The following is a 20,705-nucleotide window of genomic DNA, read 5'->3' on the forward strand; positions in this document are numbered from 1 at the left end:
TGATGGAATCTTTGAACTTCTGCTTAGATTTCCTGTTAATTATTTTTATGTTTATTGTTTTATATAATGTTATATATGGACTTTAATTGGAGAAATCTGTTTATCATGGCGATCTGTTCATGTGTATCTATAAATATCTAAAATATTTCTATAGTGATTACAGTGATTACAGTATCGTATACTGACATCTATAATACCTTTTCTACTGTGAGTCTTTAGCTTTGTGACAGCAATTATTTTAGCTGAAGATATCAGGAAATTGATGTATTTGTTATTTAATTTAATTTTCTTTTTTTTAAGATTGTATGTATTTATTTGATGGACAGAGATCACAAGCAGGCAGAGAGGCAGGCAGAGAGAGAGAGAGGGGGAAGCAGGCTCCCTGCTGAGCAGAGAGCCTGACTTGGGGCTCGACCCCAGGACCCAGAGATCATGACCTGAGCTGAAGGCAGAGGCTTAACCCACTGAGCCACCCAGGTGCCCCTATTTGTTATTTAATTTTAAAGAATAACTTAAAAATCTCTTCCTGTATACTTTTAAAGAAGTTACCAATCTTACCAATCTTAGTTAATTATTTATTTTTTTCTTTTTTACTAACAATTAATATGCCTTAGAAAGGAACAGGGTCGAGTTATTTGAATAAATTGGTTTTTGGTAAGAAAATACATTTTATAAGAGACACAAGGTCAGGGGCGCCTGGGTGGCTCAGATGGTTAAGCCTCTGTTTTCGGCTCAGGTCATGATCCCAGCGTCCTGGGGTCAAGTCCCGCCTTGGGCTCCTTGCTCAACGGGGAACCGGCTTCTTCCTCTCCTTCTGCTGCTCCCCCTGCTTGTGCTCTCTCTCTCTTTCTGTCAAATAAATAAATAAATAAAATCTTAAGAAAAAAAAAAGAATCAAGATCATATTTAATATATTAAGCCTAATATTTTTTCCAATTTTTTTAAAGATTTTATTTATTTATTTGACAGAGAGAGATCACAAGTAGGCAGAGAGGCAGGCAGAGAGAGAGAGAGAGAGAGAGAGGAAAGCAGGCTCTCTGCTCAGCGGAGAGCCCGATGCGGGACTCGATCCCAGGACTCTGGGATCGTGACCTGAGCCGAAGGCAGCAGCTTAACCCACTGAGCCACCCAGGTGCCCCTATTTTTTCCTGTTTTTTTAGAGATGTTTTATTTATTTATTTGACAGAGAGAGAGATCACAAGTAGGCAGAGAGGCAGACAGAGAGAGAGGGGGAAGCTGGCTCCTGCCAAGCAGAGATCCCAATGCGGGGCTCGATCCCAGGACCCTGAGATAAGGACCTGAGCCAAAGGCAGAGGCTTAACCCACTGAGCCACCCAGGCACCCCTCTACTGCAGTCTTGACACCTCCTTCACTCTCAGAGCAAGCTGGCTCCCTGGGAATCCGATGGTGGTATATGGGGTAAGGGTTCCTCTGCGCTGGGTTTCTCACTGTGCCTCCTCTAAGTTTTAGGGATGGATTCTGCAGGCTTTTTCATTGTGGGTACGGTCCTTGTCACCTTCTCCCGCTGCCATGGAGACATGGCCAAAGTGGACTTCAGATGGGATGCTGGGTGGTTCAGTTGGTTAAGCGTCTGCCTTTGGCTCAGGTTGTGATCCTGGGGTCTTGGGATGGAGCCCCGTGTCAGGCTCCTTGCTCAGCGGGGAGCCTGCTTCTTCCTCTTCCTCAGCCTGCAACTCCCCCTGCGTGTCCTCTTTCTCTCTCTCTGTGGGTCAAATAAATAAACAAAATCTTAAACAGGAACCCTCCCAAAACCTAAGTTCCCTGATGCCAGCCGTGAGCCAACCTTGCAAACAGGCCTTTCCAAACATAGCCTTGGAAAGGCCTGCTAGGCTATTTTCTGCACAATCTTGTATCACAGAGATCAAACAATATTCTTCTTCTTTTTTAAAAAAGTTGTGTTTATTGGGCAGAGGGAGAGGGAGAGGAAGAGTGAGAATCCCAAGTGCACTCAGCCCAGATGTGGGGCTCGGTCTCACAAACATGAGCTCATGATCTAAGCCGAAACCGATTTGAATGCTTAACCAACTGTGTCACTGAGGTGCCCCAAGAATATTTTGACAATATAGCCAACACATTGGATTATTCAATATTTTGACTATGTCAGTGGTTCTATTAAACCAAAGAAAATGAAGTTTATTTCTCCTTGAGATATTCAGAATTTACTGTATATGTTCAAAAAGATTTTATTAAGATTTTATTTATTTATTTGAGAGAGAGGAAAGCACAAGTGGCAGGAGGAACAGAGGCAGAGGGAGAAGAAGCAGGCTCCCCAGTGAGCAGGGAGCCCAATGCCGGGCTGGATCCCAGGGACTGGAGGATCATGACCTTCACCAAAGGCAGACACTTAACCGACTGAGCCACCCAGGTGTCCCAAGACCAGAATTTTGATTTAACTTCAAATGTCCATCAACTTATAAATGGTTAAGCAAAATGTGGTATATCCATTCAATGGAATATCTAGCAATAAAAAGCAATTAGTCTTAAAGAAACTACTGCTTGTCAAGTTCTAGTGTTTTAGCAGAGAAGAATATCCATAACTGTCTGTAAAAGCTATTAAGATAGGGAGACAAACCATAAGTGACTCTTAATCTCACGAAACAAACTGTGGGTTGCTGGGGGGAGGGGGGTTGGGAGAAGGGGGGTAGGGTTATGGACATTGGGGAGGGTATGTGCTTTTGGGTAAATTGGAAGGGGAGGTGAACCATGAGAGACTATGGACTCTGAAAAACAATCTGAGGGGTTTGAAGTGGCAGGGGGGTGGGAGGTTGGGGTACCAGGTGGTGGGTATTATAGAGGGCACAGCTTGCATGGAGCACTGGGTGTGGTGAAAAAATAATGAATACTGTTTTTCTGAAAATAAATAAATTGGAAAAAAAAAAAGCTATTAAGATAGTGCTCCCTCTTCCAACTACATGCTTGTGCCAGGATGCGTTTTCTTCCTGTCTTCAAAAAAGAACACAATAAATTAAAGGCAGAAACCTTTACGAGAACTCAACTATTTTCTATTTAGTCCTACAAAAAGGTAAAACATAATGCTATGCTCCTATTTTTTTCGTAAAATCTTGTTATTTATTTTTACATATACTTTTTATGTTAACACACAATGGCTTTACTATTGTTTTTAAATGAACTTTTAAAATACATATTTTTAAACTTCTGAAAAGCAAAACAGGGGTGCCTGACTGGCTTAGCCAGTAGAGCAAGCGACTTTTGATATAGGGTTTGTAGGCTGAAGCCTCATGTTAGTTATAGAGATTACTTAAAAATAAAATCTTTAAAAAAATATTAAGACAAAGCAAAACAAATACCAAAGCATGTAGCAGGAGAATAAGCAGGTTTACAGCAAACATTTTCAAATGGTAGATTTAGAAGCCAAAAAGTCTCATAACCTCATTAAACATCTTGGTGTAAATGGTATTATTCCAAACCAAAAGGTCTAATTACTCAGAACAAAGACCTAAGCCTAATGATCTGTTTTTTTTTTTTTTAAGAATTTATTTATTTATTTGACAGCCAGAGATCTCAAGTAGACAGAGAGACAGGCAGAGAGAGAGGGGGAAGCAGGCTCCCCGCTGAACAGAGAGCCCGAGGGAGGATCATTCCTGCGGGCTGCAATGTCATTGCGGGTGAAATGGCTCCACTCACAAGTCTTTGTGTAGACCCCATTAAATTTATAAATGTCATTTATTTTATTTTTTCCATTTTATTTCATTTTTGTTTAAATGTCATTTAAAATGTCTTCTGTGATAAAAGATAAAATACTCCCAGAAAGATAAAATACTCCCAGAATGCAGGAGGATTTCTAAGTGACAGTGATTTGCACCTGTAGCTAAGGAAAGTACTTTGTCTGTAAATCTTGAGATTAACTTTCTTTCAGACTAAGGAGACATGCAGATATGAACCTGTTCTCCACTTTTATGTTAGACGATGCATTTCTCCCTCAGATAGTCTGGCTGGAGGCCAGCAAGGCTTGTTTCGGTCAGTTTAGAGATGGGGAATATAGAGAAGAATCCCATCCGTTCACTCGGGACCAGAGACTGTGGGGTCACAGAAGCCACCATTCTGCAAAGGTAGTCTGGCCAGAAGATAGAGAAATTGGGAGAAGTTAGTTAAAGAACATATTCATGCTGCTGATACACACGTACAATGACATGTTCCTGTTGCTCTCTTCTGCAAGATGGAAGCAGAGAGAAAAAAGGGGTAACAGTTTGCCCACTAAATGCTAGAAAGGTATAATAATTTGTTCAATCATTAATTAGTTCTTTTTTTGTAAAAAGATTTTATTTATTTATTTGACAGATAGAGATCACAAGTAGGCAGAGAGGCAGGCAGAGAGAGGGGGAAACAGGCTGATCGCTGAGCAGAGAGCCAGATGCGGGGCTCGATCCCAGGACCCTGAGATCATGACCTGAGCTGAAGGCAGAGGCTTAACCCACTGAGCCACCCAGGCGCCCTAAATCTAATGATCTTATGCAAAGAACTTCTTGGTTACAAAAACTAGAGGAATAAATGCAGTAACAAAAATTCAATGAAAAAAGAGCTCAAATGGTTATTGAGACTGACTCATCTCAAAGCTGACCTGACTGACAAAGTTTGGGCACAAGGGGCCCAGTTAACTATTGGCCCCAAATATTACCTGGAATGCTGCCAACAAAGAATTTTCAAAATGACCTATGGAAACTCCAAAATTACCAAAGGGTAATGAGACTACCACTCAATTTCTGAAATAAAAGGATGAATATTGGTCAGGCAAAGTCTGAGCAAAGCCAACTGCTGGGTCTTTGGGAAGCATGGGATTCAAGATGGGTGGGCTTTCAGAGGCATAGATCAGTTGGCACTACCCTTAAAGCTTGCTTACGCTAGTGACCACTGTTAATTGGTTGGTCTCTGAATCATCTTTTTTGGAGTGAATCCAGCCCTGCTCAGCTGACTTTCCCAAGTGATGATGATTGGTCAGCTTGCAAAAGCAGGTTCACCAAGATGATTTGTGTTTATCCACTGAATGTGTTTAAAACTGACTCTGGTTGCAACTTGGATCTATGGTTACAGAACCATTAATCTTTTTCCTAAATTTGTTAGAATTTCTTATTCTGATTTTCTTACATAACCATAGTACAATTATCAAATACAGAAAATGTAGTCTTCGTTCACATTTTAATACTCCTTTAGAGCAAAATTTATTGTTTCCAAAATGTATTGATCCACAATTACATATTGCTTTTTTTTTTTTTTTAAAGATTTGAGAGAAAGTGTGCAAGCCGGGGGAGGGGCAGAGGGAGAGAGAGAATCCTTAAGCAGCCTCTCCACCGAGCACAGAGCCTGATGTGGTGTTGGATCCCAGGACCCTGAGATCGTGACCTGAGCAGAAATCAAGAGTCAGCTGTTTAACTGACTGAGCCACCCGTAGGCCCCTATGTATTGCATAATTGTCTTGTCTCTTGGATCTTTCTAAATAGTCCCTCTGCTTTCCTTTGTTTCTTATGACACTTTCATTTGTCATTTGAAGACTATAGGATAGTTTTTTGTTCTACTTTTGTTGTTTGGTTTGGTTTGGTTTTTATAGAATATTCATTATGGTTTTTCTGATTCTTTCCTCATGGATAGATTCAAGTTATGAATTTTTGGCAGGCATACCATATCAGTTTGTACCAGTTTTGACGGTTTTTGTGGGTGTCTCCATTGTAAGTTACCATTTGTCTCTTATTTGGTATCTCTCTTCTTTTTTTTAAATTTTAAAAAAATATTTTATTTATTTATTATTATTTTTTTTTGACAGGGGGAAAAATTTTTTTTAATTACATACTCAATCCATTTGGTGTATTTCAAAAGGTGCAATACTTTTCTTCATTTATCAGTGAAAGAAGTTAGAAATTAACTTCAAGGGGCACCTGGGTGGCTCAGTGGGTTAAGCCTCTGCCTTCAGCTCAGGTCATGGTCTCAGGGTCCTGGGATCGAGCCCCGCATCAGGCTCTCCACTCAGCGGGGAGCCTGCTTTCCCCTCTCTCTCTCTGCCTGTCTCTCTGCCTACTTGTAATCTCTGTCTATCAAATAAATAAATAAAATCTTTAAAAAAAAAAAAAAGAAAGAAATTAACTTCAAAAAAAAAATCAGTACATGGCAAACAAAATTCCTTGAAAGTCACAGTCACATATATAGTGCATCCTAGAAAAGAGGAGGGGCAAGACAGGTTCCACCCACTTTCATGAGTTTCATCAAATAGTGGACCTACTCAAGGGTGGAGAGAAAAGGCAACTTTCAAAAAGTATGTTATTAAATGAGGCATTTACTATACTCCTTCCTAAGAGCACCAGGTGGGGAACAAGTTTTCTAAACTAGATCTAGGAAGTGGAATGTGGAATCAATCAGTCCTCCTCCCCTTAAGGGCTATCCGATGGTTAATGAATTTAAAAAACATAACTAAATAAAAACAAACCCCACACACACTCCCCGCACCCCACCCCACCCCTGCAAAAACAAAAACAAAAACAAAAACAAAAACAAAAAACCCTAAATGTCCCAGATCATTCTCCAGAGTGGATGGAGCCCGGGAGCAGCTTCAACAACCCAAATTAGTCTGTTACAGAGTCATCACAAGCATGCCTTGCTTTTAAACAAAAAAAAAAAAAAAAAAATTTTTTTTGGAAACAACAAAACAAAAACTAGTACTAATCACTTTTCTGACAATACACACAATTACTCAAATTAACTAGTACTGAGAGGGGGAAGGGGACCATACCTACGGGCCTTGTCTCACACGAGTGCATGTGGGTAGGTGCAGGGCATTTGTCATTATTGCAAAAACGAATTTTAATCTTTAATCTTTAGTTTGATTTAACATTGCTTTTAGTATGATGCTGACACCAGCTGTGCGGAAAGGGCTCTGGAGACATGTTCATAGCAGCACACACCTGCGGCTCTTCTTCGGTTCGGGAGGCTCCAGGGCAGCCAATATTGCTTCGTCAAATACATTCTTTAGGCCTTTCTGTGTGAGTGCAGAACACTCCACATAGTTGACCGCCTTCAGGTCACGGGCCAGCTTTTCAGCAGTCTCTGGAGTGATAGGCTTCTGTTTGTTCTTGGCAAGTTCCTCAATCGTAGAGGGGTCATCTCGGAGATCAATTTGGGTCCCAACAAGCAAGAAAGGAGTCTTTGGACAATGGTGAGTTATCTCAGGAACCCACTTTTCCTTCACATTTTCAAATGAGGATGGAGAGACGACTGAAAAACAGACTAGAAATACATCTGTTTGTGGATAACTCAGCGGTCGTAATCTGTCATAATCCTCTTGCCCTGCAGTATCAAAAAGTCCAAGAGTATATGGCTCTCCACCAATCATAACTGTGACTGCATAGTTGTCAAAAACAGTCGGTACATACTCAGATAGAAATTTGTTTGTTGTGTAGGATATCAGGAGACATGTTTTACCAACGGCACCATCGCCCACAACAACACACTTAATTGTCTGCATTGCTGAAACAGTTTTGTATCCACTTAAAATACTTCAAAATTCAGTGCTGACCTCAGCTTCTCTGCCGGGGCGTTGGCAGCACTCAAAAATATTTTATTTATTTATTTGACAGACAGAGATCACATATAGGCAGAGAGGCAGATAAAAAGAGAGGAAGGGGGGGCGCCTGGGTGGCTCAGTGGGTTAAGCCGCTGCCTTCAGCTCGGGTCATGATCTCCGGGTCCTGGGATCGAGTCCCGCATCAGGCTGTCTGCTCAGCAGGGAGCCTGCTTCCTCCTCTCTCTCTGCCTGCCTCTCTGCCTACTTGTGATCTCTCTCCGTCAAATAAATAAATAAAATCTTAAAAAAAAAAAAAAAGAAAAGAAAAAAGAGAGGAAGGGAAGTAGGCTCCATGCCAAGAAGAGATCCCATGCGGGGCTCGATCCCAGGACCCTGAGATCATGACCTGAGCCGAAGGCAGAGGCTTTAACCCACTGAGCCACCCAGGTGCCCCTGTTCATGTGATTTTTTAAGCATTTGTTTATTTTCTGATACCAAAAGATGTTACAGGCTCTTATAATTTTTTCATCTCCAGCCCTAGGATTAGCTATTTCTCTAAGAATGTCTGGCTCTTTTTTTTTTTTTTTTTATTTTAAAGATTTTATTTATTTATTTGACAGCCAGAGATCACAAGTAGGCAGAGAGGCAGGCAGAGAGAGAGGAGGAAGCAGGCTACCTGCTGAGCAGAGAGCCCCCGGGGCTCAATCCCAGAACCCTGGGATCATGACCTGAGCCCAAGGCAGAGGCTTTAACCCACTGAGTCACCCAGGCGCCCCTGTCTGGCTCTTTTCAGTGGAACTTTTCTCCATTAAATATATTTTGGATATCACTATATATTAATACATAGCTATATAGTATATAATATTTTACAGTCTAGATGTACCATAATCTATTTAGCATTTCCTTTGGTCATTTCTGGTTTTGCTTTTTTTTTTTTTTTTTTTTACAAACAACTCTGCAATGAACAAGTCATCATAGTTTACTTTGCACATGAATGAGCGCACTTGTAGGATAATCATCAAAAAATGTGATTTCAGCAATAAAAACTTTAAGAATTTTAAATTTTGAAAAATTCTGCAAATTGTCCTTCCTAGAGATTGCACTGATTTGTATTTCCACAAGTATCATATGAAAGCAGACAACCAAGCTTACAAATTAAGGTTAAAATTCTGTTTTATTCATACTACATTTAGGGGATTTAAAATTTCCAGTTACATTAATTTAATAGAATTGACAGTTTAAGAAAAACTTCCATAACCCAGTGATCAAGAAAAATAGAGCATTTAATCCTGCCATGAGCAGCTCTGGTGATGAATTCAGACTGGGTTAATTTTCTAAATTTGTGATTATGTTCTTTCTCTAGAAAGGCCTGAAGCCTAACAATGAGTCACTTTCTCTTTTGGCTCCTCAAGGCTGTCAGTTTCAATTATTTTTGTAGTTTTTGAGCTTATGAAAGACTTTGGTTTTCTCTGCATGAATATGTTTTGAGATATAGGCAAAGGATTCCTGCCATACATAGGTGGGGTCCTTTATTTTATTATATTTTATTTTTACTTATTCATTTTTTAGGTGTGTTCTTTTAAAAATAGATATTTATTTTCCAGTTACAAATAAAATTAATAATTAAGAGCTGTTCTATAAAAGTTAAGGAAAATTTGTGGCTTGTACACAGTAGGAATCTCCAATTTGGTGCTAAAAAGACACATTTAGTGTGTCTATTAAAATGCAGATCATGGGGGCGCCTAGGTGGCTCAGTGGGTTAAAGCCTCTGCCTTCGGCTCAGGTCATGGTCTCAGGGTCCTGGGATCCAGCCCCGAATTGGGTTCTCTGCTCGGCAGGAAGCCTGCTTTCCTCTCTCTCTCTCTCTGCCTGCTGCTCTGCCTGCTTGTGATCTCTCTCTCCCTGTCAAATAAATAAAATAAAATCTTTAAAATAAAATGCAGATTATGGAGGGCACCTGCATGGCTTAGTGGGTTAGGTCTGCCCTCAGCTCAGGTCATGATCTCAGGGTCCTGGGATGGGATGGAGCCCCATGTGGAATCCCTGCTCAGCAGGGAGTCTGCTTCTCCCTCTGCCCCTCTACCTGCTTGTGCTCTCTTTCTCACTAATAAATAAATAACCCAGGTGTCCTGAGCTAAACATTTTTCTGGAAGATCTCAGGTCACACGGGGCAGAGCCCGTATCTGAATCCTCATCTATTGGGTTCCAGAGCTGGGGTACTGCATTAACACCAGTAATTTGGATTACAGATGGATACTTTGCTAAATGAATTACTACTGCAGTCCTGTAATTAGTGCGCTTCCATAGGACTCTTTATATTGAATTCTTTTTACCATGTTCAAGAATAAATCTGTTAGGAAAACCATACTACCCCAGTGCTTTATGCAGGATAGAGCTTGTTAAATGTTCATGGATAAATGTAGCTTAAATATGTTAGCTATGGAGTTACATATGACTAGATTAAAATTCTCTATTTTACTCTTTCTTTTTAAGATTTTTTTTTATTTGACAGAAAGAGATCACAAGTAGGCAGAGAGGCAGGCAGAGAGAGAGAGAGAGAGAGAGAGAGAGATGGGGCAGAGGCAGGCTCCCTGCTGAGCAGAGAGCCTGACTCGGGGCTCAATCCCAGGACCCTGAATTTGTAAATCCAGGAAAAGTACTTCTTCATCTTAGAACCACTGTGAGGAATAAATGAGATAATGAATATGCAATATCTAGCACTCAATAAAAAGCAGTTAAAAAGCGATTTTATAGGGGTGCCTGGGTGGCTCAGTGGGTTAAAGCCTCTGCCTTCGGCTCGGGTCATGATCCCAGGGTCCTGGGATCGAGCCCCACGTCGGGCTCTCTGCTCCGCAGGGAGCCGGCTTCCTCCTCTCTCTCTGCCTGCCTCTCTGCCTACTTGTGATTTCTCTCTCTCTGCCAAATAAATAAAATCTTAAAAAAAAAAAAAGCGATTTTATAATCTTGAAATGATTATGTTCAGGCCATAAATTGGGATCGTAGGTAGGTATTAGGTGGACAGGTCTAACACTTATTAAATAGAAGGAATCATTAGGACTACTGGGGGCACATAGGAGAAAAGAGTCATTGAGACACCCAAGATTATAGGCTTGATATTTGCTGAGTAATGATGTGGTTAAAGACAGAAATGGGGAAGTTAGAAGCTATCCTGGATTGAAGATGCAAGGCTTTTCATGATGTTCTGAGGAGAAAAAGATACATAGGATTTGAAAAGGCAAAGAAGACAGAAATTGCATATTGGTTGAATGATTAGGCGAAGATGGATGAATTAATGCATAAAAAATTAATTCAAAATATACTTATGAAAAAAAGCAACAAAATGTACTTATTGAATGGCAGGTACTATGAATTTATTGCCTAATAAGAGAAGATCTATGGTAATAGCTTCAGAATTTCTACAAAAGAGTAGTTTGGGGATAGCAATCTCTCTGGAAGGGTGTGGAGAGAGGGGGCTGGGTGGGGAAGAGGATTTGTCTTGAATTTATTGCCCAGCTAAAGAAGATCTAAGGTAGTAGTTCAGAATGTCTGTAAAAAGAGAAGCTTGGGGACAGCAATCTCCCAGAAGGGTGTGGAGAGAGGTCTGGGTGAGGAAGAGGATTTGTCTTGACTCTGTAATCTCATTAGATGAGAAAATACCAAAAAAGAGGGAGGGGCACTGATTGAGATTAGGCTAGAACTAATTCTCCTCCGAGTAACTCTCAACCCTGTCACTTAGACATGTGTAAGTAAACAATTATAGGGCATCTGGCTGGCTCAGTTGGTAGAGCATTGGATACTTGATCTTGGGGTTGTGAGTCTGAGGTCCACACTGGGTGTAGAGGTTACTAAAAATAAAATCTAGGGGCGCCTGCGTGGCTCAGTGGGTTAAGCCGCTGCCTTCGGCTCAGGTCATGATCTCAGGGTCCTGGGATCGAGTCCCGCAGAGAGCCCGCTTCCCTCTCTCTCTCTGCCTGCCTCTCTGTCTACTTGTGATCTCTGTCAAATAAATAAATAAAATCTTTAAAAAAAAAATAAAATAAAATCTAAAAAAAAAAAACCACCAAACCACAATAATTAATGAGATATTTATTTTAACAGGTTTCCAAATAAAGATCTATGTCAGCAAGGAGGTAGAAGCATTTAATTTTCCTTTGTGGAAAGAGTAGAGAGAGGAAGGATTTAATGAAAAGCTGTTATTTTAATCTACTCTTACTTATCATACTTGAAAAAGGCAATTAATGCTCTAAACACAGATCTGTGCAAGAACACAGATCTTCAAAGACCAAAGAGTTATTAGAGATCCTGGTCCACTCTTCAAAATTTGGCTGAAATGGGGATAAGGCTGGAGACGAAGGATTAGCAGGCGCCCAGTCATCATAGGCCTACATGTTATATCAAAAATTTTGAAATTCATCCCATGATTGATGGGAACCACTGAAGAATTTCAGTCCTGGGGCTGGCAATAATAAAATACTACAATGAAACATTTTAGGAAGATCACAGGACTATGCATTTGAAAGAGGTACAAACAACATGACCCTCCCCACCTCTTCTTTGTAAATGAAATACAAGGAAAAACATGAATAAAACAAAGTCTCTATTCTTAAATAATTTACATTCCCATGGGGAGAGACAGACAATAAAAAACAGATATATAATGAGATAGCAGATAGTGATAAGTGTTGGAAGAATATAGCACTGGGAGGCCAGAAAGAGGGGCGGAGGTACCGTCTTAAGGCAAACTCAGTGTCCTTTTCACTAATCTCATCTCATAGCCACAATAAAAAAAATATGGTTTCAAGATCTTCTTTCACTTTCCAATACAATATCTCTACTATACTGAGATCTTAATGTTGCAAACTTGTCCATATCTTTCACTTATCATCTCAAAACTTCTTTACTTTCTTAAATATCCATGTTGTCTTTGCAAAGCCCACAAAACGATAGAACTCTCTATCAGGCTGCACTGAAAACCTTTACCTTCACCCAGATCCAACTCTTCACTCTTTTTTTAAACTCTTTAATGTCCCTAGTATGTTTCACAAGATTGTATGTCTCCTTTCTTCTCTTCCTTTTTTTTTTTTTTTTTGCTTAAGAAACATATATTGTACTGAGTTCTTAGTCTGGCAGACACTTGGCTCAGGACAGAGAAGGGTAAATGTGGCCCTGACCTCTGGAGCTGATAGTTATACTCCTTAAGTGGAAGCTTGAGGGGTGGGAGATCCGAAACCTGTGAGGACAAAGTGGAAAAAACACTTGCTGCCGAGCCTTAGATTCCTGGTTTCAAGTTGATACAATCCTGTGTGATATGGACAGGGCTCAGAGGCTGCGGAAAAGGGGAGCAGCATATTAATTCTTCATCAAAGGGCACCTGGGTGGCTCAGTTGGTTAAGCATCTGCCTTTGGCTCAGCTCATGATCCTGGAGTCCCAGAATCTAGCCCCAAATGGAAGGGGCATTCCATGCTCAGTGGGGAGTCGGCTTCTCCCTCTCCCTCTGCCCCTCCACTTGCTTGTGCTCTCTTTCTCTAATAAATAAAATCTTAAAAAAAAAAAAAAAAAAGTTGTTCCCGCCAGTTCTTTCTCCACTGACTGAAGTCCGGGCCAAGTCCCACCCTTCAATACCTGGGGCCTAAATAAAAGAATGCAGATCTCTGGGAGCTACTGAAATCTACTGAATCACAATGTCTAAGGGCAGGGCCCAGGAATTTATAGTTTAATCATGAATACCCCCAGGTCATTGTTATGTACACTTAAAATGTGAAAACCAAAGGCTGCTGCTACCTTTTCTCACTTCACTTTCACTTAAGTAGTTACCATTATCATCCCTATTTTCCCAAGGAGGAAATCGAGGCCTAAAAAGGTTGGTTAATTTGCGGAAGTCACCCAGAGCTAGGGCTGGAATCTAAACCCATCTAGATGCAGCTCCTAGTCTTAAACATTACAGTGCGCTCATCTCTTGCTAAATAACTTGTTGCTAGTATTTCAAGAAGCACAGGGCTTGGAATTCTAAAAGAGTCTGAAGGCCCACTAAATTTAGTCTGGTGAACTTTGACGAGTCATTCACATTTTGAATTTCAAGTCCTTCGCGGGTTAAATTTCCGTCAAAACACCCCCACCTATAAGACCCCCCCTGATGGGCTAGGCGAAGCAGCCCAATGCGCCGGGAGGCGATCGATGACTTCGGCGCGCCTCTGCCTGTTGGATTGGCTCGAAGCTCTCCCGCCAGGACTGCCCTACTCCCGCGCGCTCGTGGGCCCGCCCCCGCCGCCATCTTGGTCTGGGAGGGAGCGGGCCGCACGCGAGAGTAAACAGCCCGAGCCGGGAAAGTCGAGTTCTGGCTGGGTCGGGGTGCCGCGGGGTAGCCGCGGAGAGGACGCAGCCCTGATCTTCGTACGCGGGGTAAATATCGGGGCCACGGTGCTGGGCCCTGGCAACTCTCAGTTTAGCGCACCCTCCGCCCCCTCGCGGCTGGTTGCCTCGCTCCCCGGGCTTCTCCCGCCCCCGGCGGGTCTCCTCCCACTGTTGAAAGCTGCCCGGGAAAGTGGTGGCGGGAGCGGGCCTGGGCCGGAGCGCAGCGTGGGCCCCGCTGCGTGTTGCAAGGCGCAGGAGGAGGTTAGGGTCTTGGATTTGGGGGCCAGGGGCCGGGCATGTGGACGCGATGGGGTTGTGAGGCCGGGGGCGGGCGCGCGGGTCTCGGGCAGGGGCTCGGACCCGGCCGCCGCGGGGTTCTTTCGGTCGGTCATTGGGTTTTCTTCTCTTCCGGTCCGTGCCTTAGGGTGGCCGACATGACGGCCCCGGCTGAGAGCCCCCTGGCGCCGCTGTTGGAGACCTTGGAGGACCCTTCCGCCCCCCATGGAGAGCAAACCGACGCTTACCTGACCCTGACCAGGTAAGGCCCGCCGGGGTTGGGGGTGAGCGCTCTGGCGGGTTTGGGGGAGAAGATAGTTGCCGTGGGGCACGCAGAAGCGAGTTTGTGTATTCTAGGGTTCTGGCAGCTGTGAGGACGCCGGGGTCGCGGGCAAGGTGGGGGGGAGCTGGTGCGTGCTAAGTGACGTTCCCGGTGTTGCTGCAGAGCTCAGAGCGTGGGCATGGAATGAGGAAGCCCGCACGTGTGTCCGGCTGGCGAAGGACTTTTTTTTTTTTTTAAAGTTTGGTTGGAAGTGGGGATGCTGGCGGGATGCTTTTCAGTGTCAGGTCCCAGGTATTGGGACAGTGCGTTAACTCAGAATCGTTTACTTAATAGAGAGCAATAACCCGGGTTTCATTTTTCACTAAATGCCTCACAGTGTTTTTTAATTTTGCAAATTATATTTTGCTGAGTTATCTGTTTATTTGGAAAAGCTAGGAAAGGGTAGCAGTTGGTACAAAACGATAAAGATTTGGTAAATTTTTAGTGAATTTGTAATTCGCGCTGGGTTTTCGTGTTCCCTCTTTACATGCTGAGAGGGTCCAAAGGTGTACACTGTGGAGCAAAAGTTACTCTTAAGGGTTCTTCTTGCATTAAATTCAGGCCGTATATTGCATGATGTATTTACAGGTATTAAGTATTTTAAGCACTGGGCTCCTCAGCTTGGTAGAGTTCTAACAAACTTCAGAAAGAGGATAAAAAGGGGTATTTTAGGGGGTAATTATAGTTTCTTTTGTGTGTCATTTGCATAAGTTTGTGTTCTTTCTATTTTTCAGTCGAATGACTGGAGAAGATGGAAAAGAAGTCATTATGGAAATTGAGAAAAAACTTCCTCAGCTATTCAGAGTTTTAAAAGTATGTATCTGTTTATTGAATGGTTTTTTTGTTGAGGGGAAAAAAAATTTTACCAGCTGACTCATAAAAACTTTGAAATGGAATACAAGCAGGATCATTATAGTACCGTCAATGTTTAATATGTATCGAGTACTTTCTTATTTACCTTACCTGTACTCTCTTAATGCTCTGTGTGCCTCTGAGGGTACTCTTGAATCCCCACTTTGTAGAAGAAATTGGTTTAACTTGCATAATGTTGCCCATCGCCAGGTTAATACAAAACCTATGCTTTTATTTTTTTTAAGATTTTATTTTTTTAAGTAATCTCTATATTCATTGTGGAGCTCCAACTTACCGCCCTGAGATCAAGAGTCCTGCGCTCTCCCAAAACCTGTACTTCTAATTTAAAAGCAGTTAACAGCAATTATTTAATGTTTTTTGTCTTTTTCTGGGAATGTATTTGAAAGTAAATGATTCTATAATTTTGTCTTTGGTCTTTTTTTGGCAGTTTTTTTTTTTTTTTAACTCCACTCACCATCAATTTTTGTCACTCTTATCTGGTTAAAAAACCGTTATTATGATTATCTTCTTTGCTTATTTGTAAGGAGGTGTTATAGTAACATCAGACTGTGTACTTTTCTTCTTATCCTCAGTACGCAGTGGCTTTGTGACTGTCCTTAACACTTAGTTTCTGAATTCCTTGCTATTAGAATGAAGAGGTTGAACTACATCTCCAGAGTTCTTATTTTTATGACCATGTTTTGTGTTTTTAAAAAGGAATATCCTGTCATTTATTGTACATTTTAGCATGATTTCCAGTTAAATGTTGAGGCAATTAAGGTACTGCCTACCCATAAGTAATTCCTGTTATAGTCAGTAGTGCTTTTTGTTTGTGTAAGCAGGAATTTAGTTTTTGTGTAGTAGTTCAGGACTTACTGATAGTATTATTAGACAGTATTAACTGTAATATCCTGTTTTTCTTCATTATTGTGTTGCACATCTCAGCAGTATATTGGATGTGATGAAAACATGTATCTTCATAAATTTGGTGGTCAAGAACATGTAGGATCAGGAACTCAATTGCTTGCACTGTTTAATAAAGTTTGTAATTTAAATGCCTGTTGAATAATTATTTGAAAGCATGTGGGCGGTTAATGATAGGAAAGTCAACAGAAGCTTTCTAGGTGAATTATTAAGCACTACAAGGATAATTGAATTCCTTTAGAATAGGAGCCAGGTTAGGTGAAATATAACATGTTTCTATATAGTTGTTTACAGTTCTGTTAGTATTGAGTCTAGAAACCCATAATGTTTGTTTTTTTTTTAAGATTTATTTATTATTTGAGAGAGAGTGGGGGAGGAGACAGAGGGATAGAATCTCAACCAGACTCGCTGACCATGATCCCTGAGATCATGACCTGAGTCAGACGCTTAACTGAGTACCCCAGAACAGAGTACCCCAGAACCCACAACATTTTTTCCCAAGGATTGGTATATTTGAGAAGTGTTTAAGAGGGCATGGGAGGTCGATAGAGAATTGGGACTCAGATCCCAGGACCCTGAACTGAAAGCTAGAGTCACTTAAAGGATTGAGCCACCCGGGTGCCCCACCCACAATGTTCTTGAAGACAACACTGTTGGGGAATACTTCAGTAATACATATTTAATTTAAAAAAAAAAAGTTGATCACAGTTAGCTCTTCTCCAGGAGATACAGTAGTAGCTCTCAGTCTTAGTAATGCTCTTTCTGTGGTTGTCTGAATTCGTTGTTTTAATGTCTTATGTGGGGCGCCTGGGTGGCTCAGTGGGTTAAAGCTTCTGCCTTCAGCTTAGGTCATTGTCTCAGGGTCCTGGGATCCAGCCCCGCTCAGCGGGGAGCCTGCTTTCCCCTCTGCCTACTTGTGATCTGTTGTCTGCTTTCCCCTCTGCCTACTTGTGATCTCTTGTCTGTCAAATAAAAAAAAATAATAATAATATGTCTTATGCTCCAGTTTTGGGTTTTTTTTTTTTTTTTTGTATTTTATTTAATTATGAAAGGGGTGCCCCAGGGAAGTGTCTATTCATATACCTATTTTTCCTGCTCAGGAGCAGCAAATACCTGAGGATTCCTTGGATATCTGATTCAGAGCAGTGCGGGGATTTGAAGATAAATCACTTTAAAATAGGAAATGGTACCAAGAAAGACACAGAGTTACAAATAAACGTAGGGTTGGGGAATATAGCAAGACTACCTTTGACAGTTGGGATTTTATAGCCTATACATACGTAATATGGGTTGGGCTTTAAATTCCAGATTGATATTCAAATTTTCCAATCTACAAAGTAGGGATTTCTTTTAAGTTAATGTTTAAAGCTCTTACCATTTCAGATCATCCGAAAATGTTCCATTCCAACCCCTCTCTGTCTGGGAGGTGTCACTCCACTCCAAAGCTAGGATGCCTGCTTTTGTTTTTGAGTCTTTACTTACCTTTTGTGGAGGTGTCTTCAGCATTTTCCATTTGTTGGCTCTTTTATTGCTTTCAGCTGTGTGGAGATGTTCTTTTAAGAGAAACATTCTTTTTTTATGTGATCTCTTTCTAGTGGTCTTCTCTTTGCCAAGCTATATAAATGGCTTCCTGGTTTTACTCCTTTTTTATCTACTCTCAAACATTTGTTGATTGATTGGATTAAAATATTTTTATTTTCTGGTCTATTTCTCTGAGAATTTCTAATTTTAATTGTTTATAACAAATGTACTTTTTTATTTTTGTAGATGCACATTTCCAGTCAGAATTCAGACCTCTGTAGTGCTGCTCTACAGGCCTTGGGGTTTTGCTTATATAATCCCAAAATTACCTCAGGATTATCAGGTAGTTAAATTTATTGTGGCTTAATATTTTTAGAGTTTATATTTTGGTACTTGGTCTGGGAGTATCCAGCACCCACTATGACAGAAAAAATATTTTTAGAGTTTATAAATATGGTTTGATACGTTAAAAGTACTGTTACTTCTCTTTTAGTTTCATAACTTTAGTAGTTCAGGATTTACTTTTGAGAAAGAACTAGTCTTTTGGTTACCATCTTTTAGAAGATCTCTTTTTTTCTAGACATAGCTTTAACTTTGATACCACCAGATTTGCTCTAAAAGAATATAAACCTATTTTAAAGTGGTTGTAATTAAAAAACTGAACCTTTTTCTTTATAAAGCATATATTCTTTGAAAGGTAATAATTTAGATGGTGTTTTATTGTATAAAACAAGCATGTACCCTAAAGAACATGCTGAATCTAAAAGTTCTTTTACATAGTGGTATTGAGATAATTTGGATCCAAAAGCAGCTAAGTTTTCAAGGAATCTTAATTACCACTCTGTAGTTTGCCATTTTAATGGAAACCTAGGAGGTGATCTTTCGAAAGGGGGAAATCCGGGACAGGGAATAAGGATGCCTGAAAGTTACTACTATCTTCTTTTCTGATGGTAAAGTTTATGCCCTTTTTTATACATACAGATGTTCCTAATCTAAAACAGAAGTTCATTTTAGAACAGAGCTGTAGGATTCGTAACATCTTGCCAAAAATTGTTTTATATGTTTAAAACTAATGATACCTCTGAAATTTTTTCAGTTGCACAGATTGAGTATACTGTTTGTTTTCTCTGAATATACTTTCCCATCTGACCTAAGTTTTGTGTTTTGGAAGAAATTTGATACTAGCATTGGTTCACTCATCCTCTTCTCTGAATACACACTTAATTTTTTGACAGGAATATATATATATATTTTTGTTTCTGTATTAGAGATATTAAAGGATACAATCTGTTCCACATAATTAAGGCTGCTTGTTTTTCAGAGACAGATACTCAAGAACTGCTTTTAAAATTGAATGATAGTGTTAAAAGCCCAGACAAAAATGTACGTACTAGGGCACTTTGGGTGATATCCAAGCAGACATTTCCTGCTGAAGTCATTGGCAAAGTAGTGAGTATGGTTTTTGTATACATTTTCTTAACTACATGCCACTTAAAAAATTGAGGCTTATTTGTATTTATTTGGTTCTGTCTTTTAGGTATCCAGTATAATTGATTCATTAGAAATAGTATTTAATAAAGGAGAGATGCATTCTGCAGTTGTTGATTATGAAGCATTAAATGTCATCATAAGGTATGAATTTGTTGTTTTAGAAGACTAATTTCATTAAATTTAGAATTTACTTCAAGGAGTGGACTTTGGGGACTAACATATGAGTTAGAAGTTAAAAGAACAAAACGTCTTGTAAAAGTCTCAAGGATAAAAGGTAACAGGAAAAAGAAGGAAGTAGGTATGTTTAAGTTACTAGGTTTCTTTCTTCATTGTCTTTATTTTTACTGAGTCTTTTTTTTTTTTTTTAAAGATTTTATTTTTTTATTTGACAGAGAGAAATCACAAGTAGACGGAGAGGCAGGCAGGCAGAGAGAGAGGGAAGCAGGCTCCCTGCTGAGCAGAGAGCCCAATGCGGGACTCGATCCCAGGACCCTGAGATCATGACCTGAGCCGAAGGCAGCGGCTTAACCCACTGAGCCACCCAGGCGCCCCATTTTTACTGAGTCTTAAAAATGAAGTCTTGGTTGGGGTTCCTGTCTCGTTTACTTGGTAGAACATGCTGCTCTTGATCTTGGGGTCATGAGTCTGAGCCCCATGTTGGCTATAGAGCATAGGTAAAAATCTTGGTTATGTTGCTGCTGCAAAAATGATGTTGATTTTTTTTTTTTTTTTAAAGATTTTATTTATTTATTTGACAGAGAGAGATTACAAGTAGGCAGAGAGGCAGGCAGAGAGAGAGAGGAGGAAGCAGGCTCCCTGCCAAGCAGAGAGCCCGATGCGGGACTCGATCCCAGGACCCTGAGATCATGACCTGAGCCGAAGGCAGCGGCCTAACCCACTGAGCCACCCAGGCGCCCCGATGTTGATTTTTTTTTTAAGATTTTATTTATTTATTTGACAGGGATCACAAGTAGGCAGAGAGGCAGGCAGGGGGTGGGGGGAAGCAGGCTTCCTGTTGAGCAGAGAGCCCGATTAGGGCTTGGTCCTAGGACCCTGGGATCTTTACCTGAGGCAAAGGCAGAGGCTTAACCCACTGAGCTATCCAGGCGCCCCTTGATTCTGATTTTTTTTTTAATATTTAATTTAAAAAAAAAATTTTTAATAAACATACAATGTATTTTTATCCCCTGGGGTACAGGTCTGTGAATCGCCAGCTTTACACACTTCACAGCACTCACCATTGCACATACCCTCCCCAGTGTCCATAACCCTCTCCTGACCCCCTCCCCCCAGCAACCCTCAGTTTGTTTTATGAAATTAAGAGTCACAGTTTGTCTCCCTCCTGATCCCATCTTGTTTAATTTATTCTTTTGATTCTGATTTTTAAAATTATTTCCATTAAAGCTTTTGCAAGAGTTTAAAAAGTAATAATAATAATA

The 20,705-nt window shown here is 40.7% G+C and overlaps 2 protein-coding genes across 5 annotated transcripts in view; one reads left to right on the forward strand and one right to left on the reverse strand.

The window, feature by feature from the left end:
• Window positions 1-6,813: 6,813 nt before the first annotated feature.
• On the reverse strand, window positions 6,814-7,560 carry LOC122901810 (cell division control protein 42 homolog). The gene has a single exon (XM_044240918.1). The coding sequence runs from the start codon at window positions 7,487-7,489 to the stop codon at window positions 6,914-6,916; it is 576 nt and encodes a 191-aa protein (XP_044096853.1). The 5' UTR covers window positions 7,490-7,560; the 3' UTR covers window positions 6,814-6,913.
• A 6,254-nt stretch (window positions 7,561-13,814) lies between these two features.
• RIF1 (replication timing regulatory factor 1) overlaps window positions 13,815-20,705 on the forward strand; it is a 59,657-nt gene continuing 52,766 nt past the window's right edge. For 3 of the 4 annotated variants that reach the window (XM_044242057.1, XM_044242060.1, XM_044242059.1), the window contains exons 1-6: window positions 13,815-13,928; window positions 14,305-14,418; window positions 15,213-15,291; window positions 18,022-18,118; window positions 19,097-19,224; window positions 19,313-19,407. In XM_044242057.1, the coding sequence (XP_044097992.1) occupies window positions 14,315-14,418; window positions 15,213-15,291; window positions 18,022-18,118; window positions 19,097-19,224; window positions 19,313-19,407 (503 nt within the window). In that variant the 5' untranslated portion in view covers window positions 13,815-13,928; window positions 14,305-14,314. Of the gene's footprint in view, window positions 13,929-14,095; window positions 14,142-14,304; window positions 14,419-15,212; window positions 15,292-18,021; window positions 18,119-19,096; window positions 19,225-19,312; window positions 19,408-20,705 lie in introns of those variants that run through there. The other variant, XM_044242058.1, reaches the window with a different exon arrangement.

This window comes from Neovison vison, chromosome 3, assembly GCF_020171115.1.
Source record: "Neovison vison isolate M4711 chromosome 3, ASM_NN_V1, whole genome shotgun sequence".
Taxonomy (NCBI): domain Eukaryota; kingdom Metazoa; phylum Chordata; class Mammalia; order Carnivora; family Mustelidae; genus Neogale; species Neogale vison.

Bases quoted from the DNA above. Each gene is read 5' to 3' on its own strand.
- LOC122901810 (XM_044240918.1), bottom strand. From the start codon at position 7,489: ATGCAGACAATTAAGTGTGTTGTTGTGGGCGATGGTGCCGTTGGTAAA.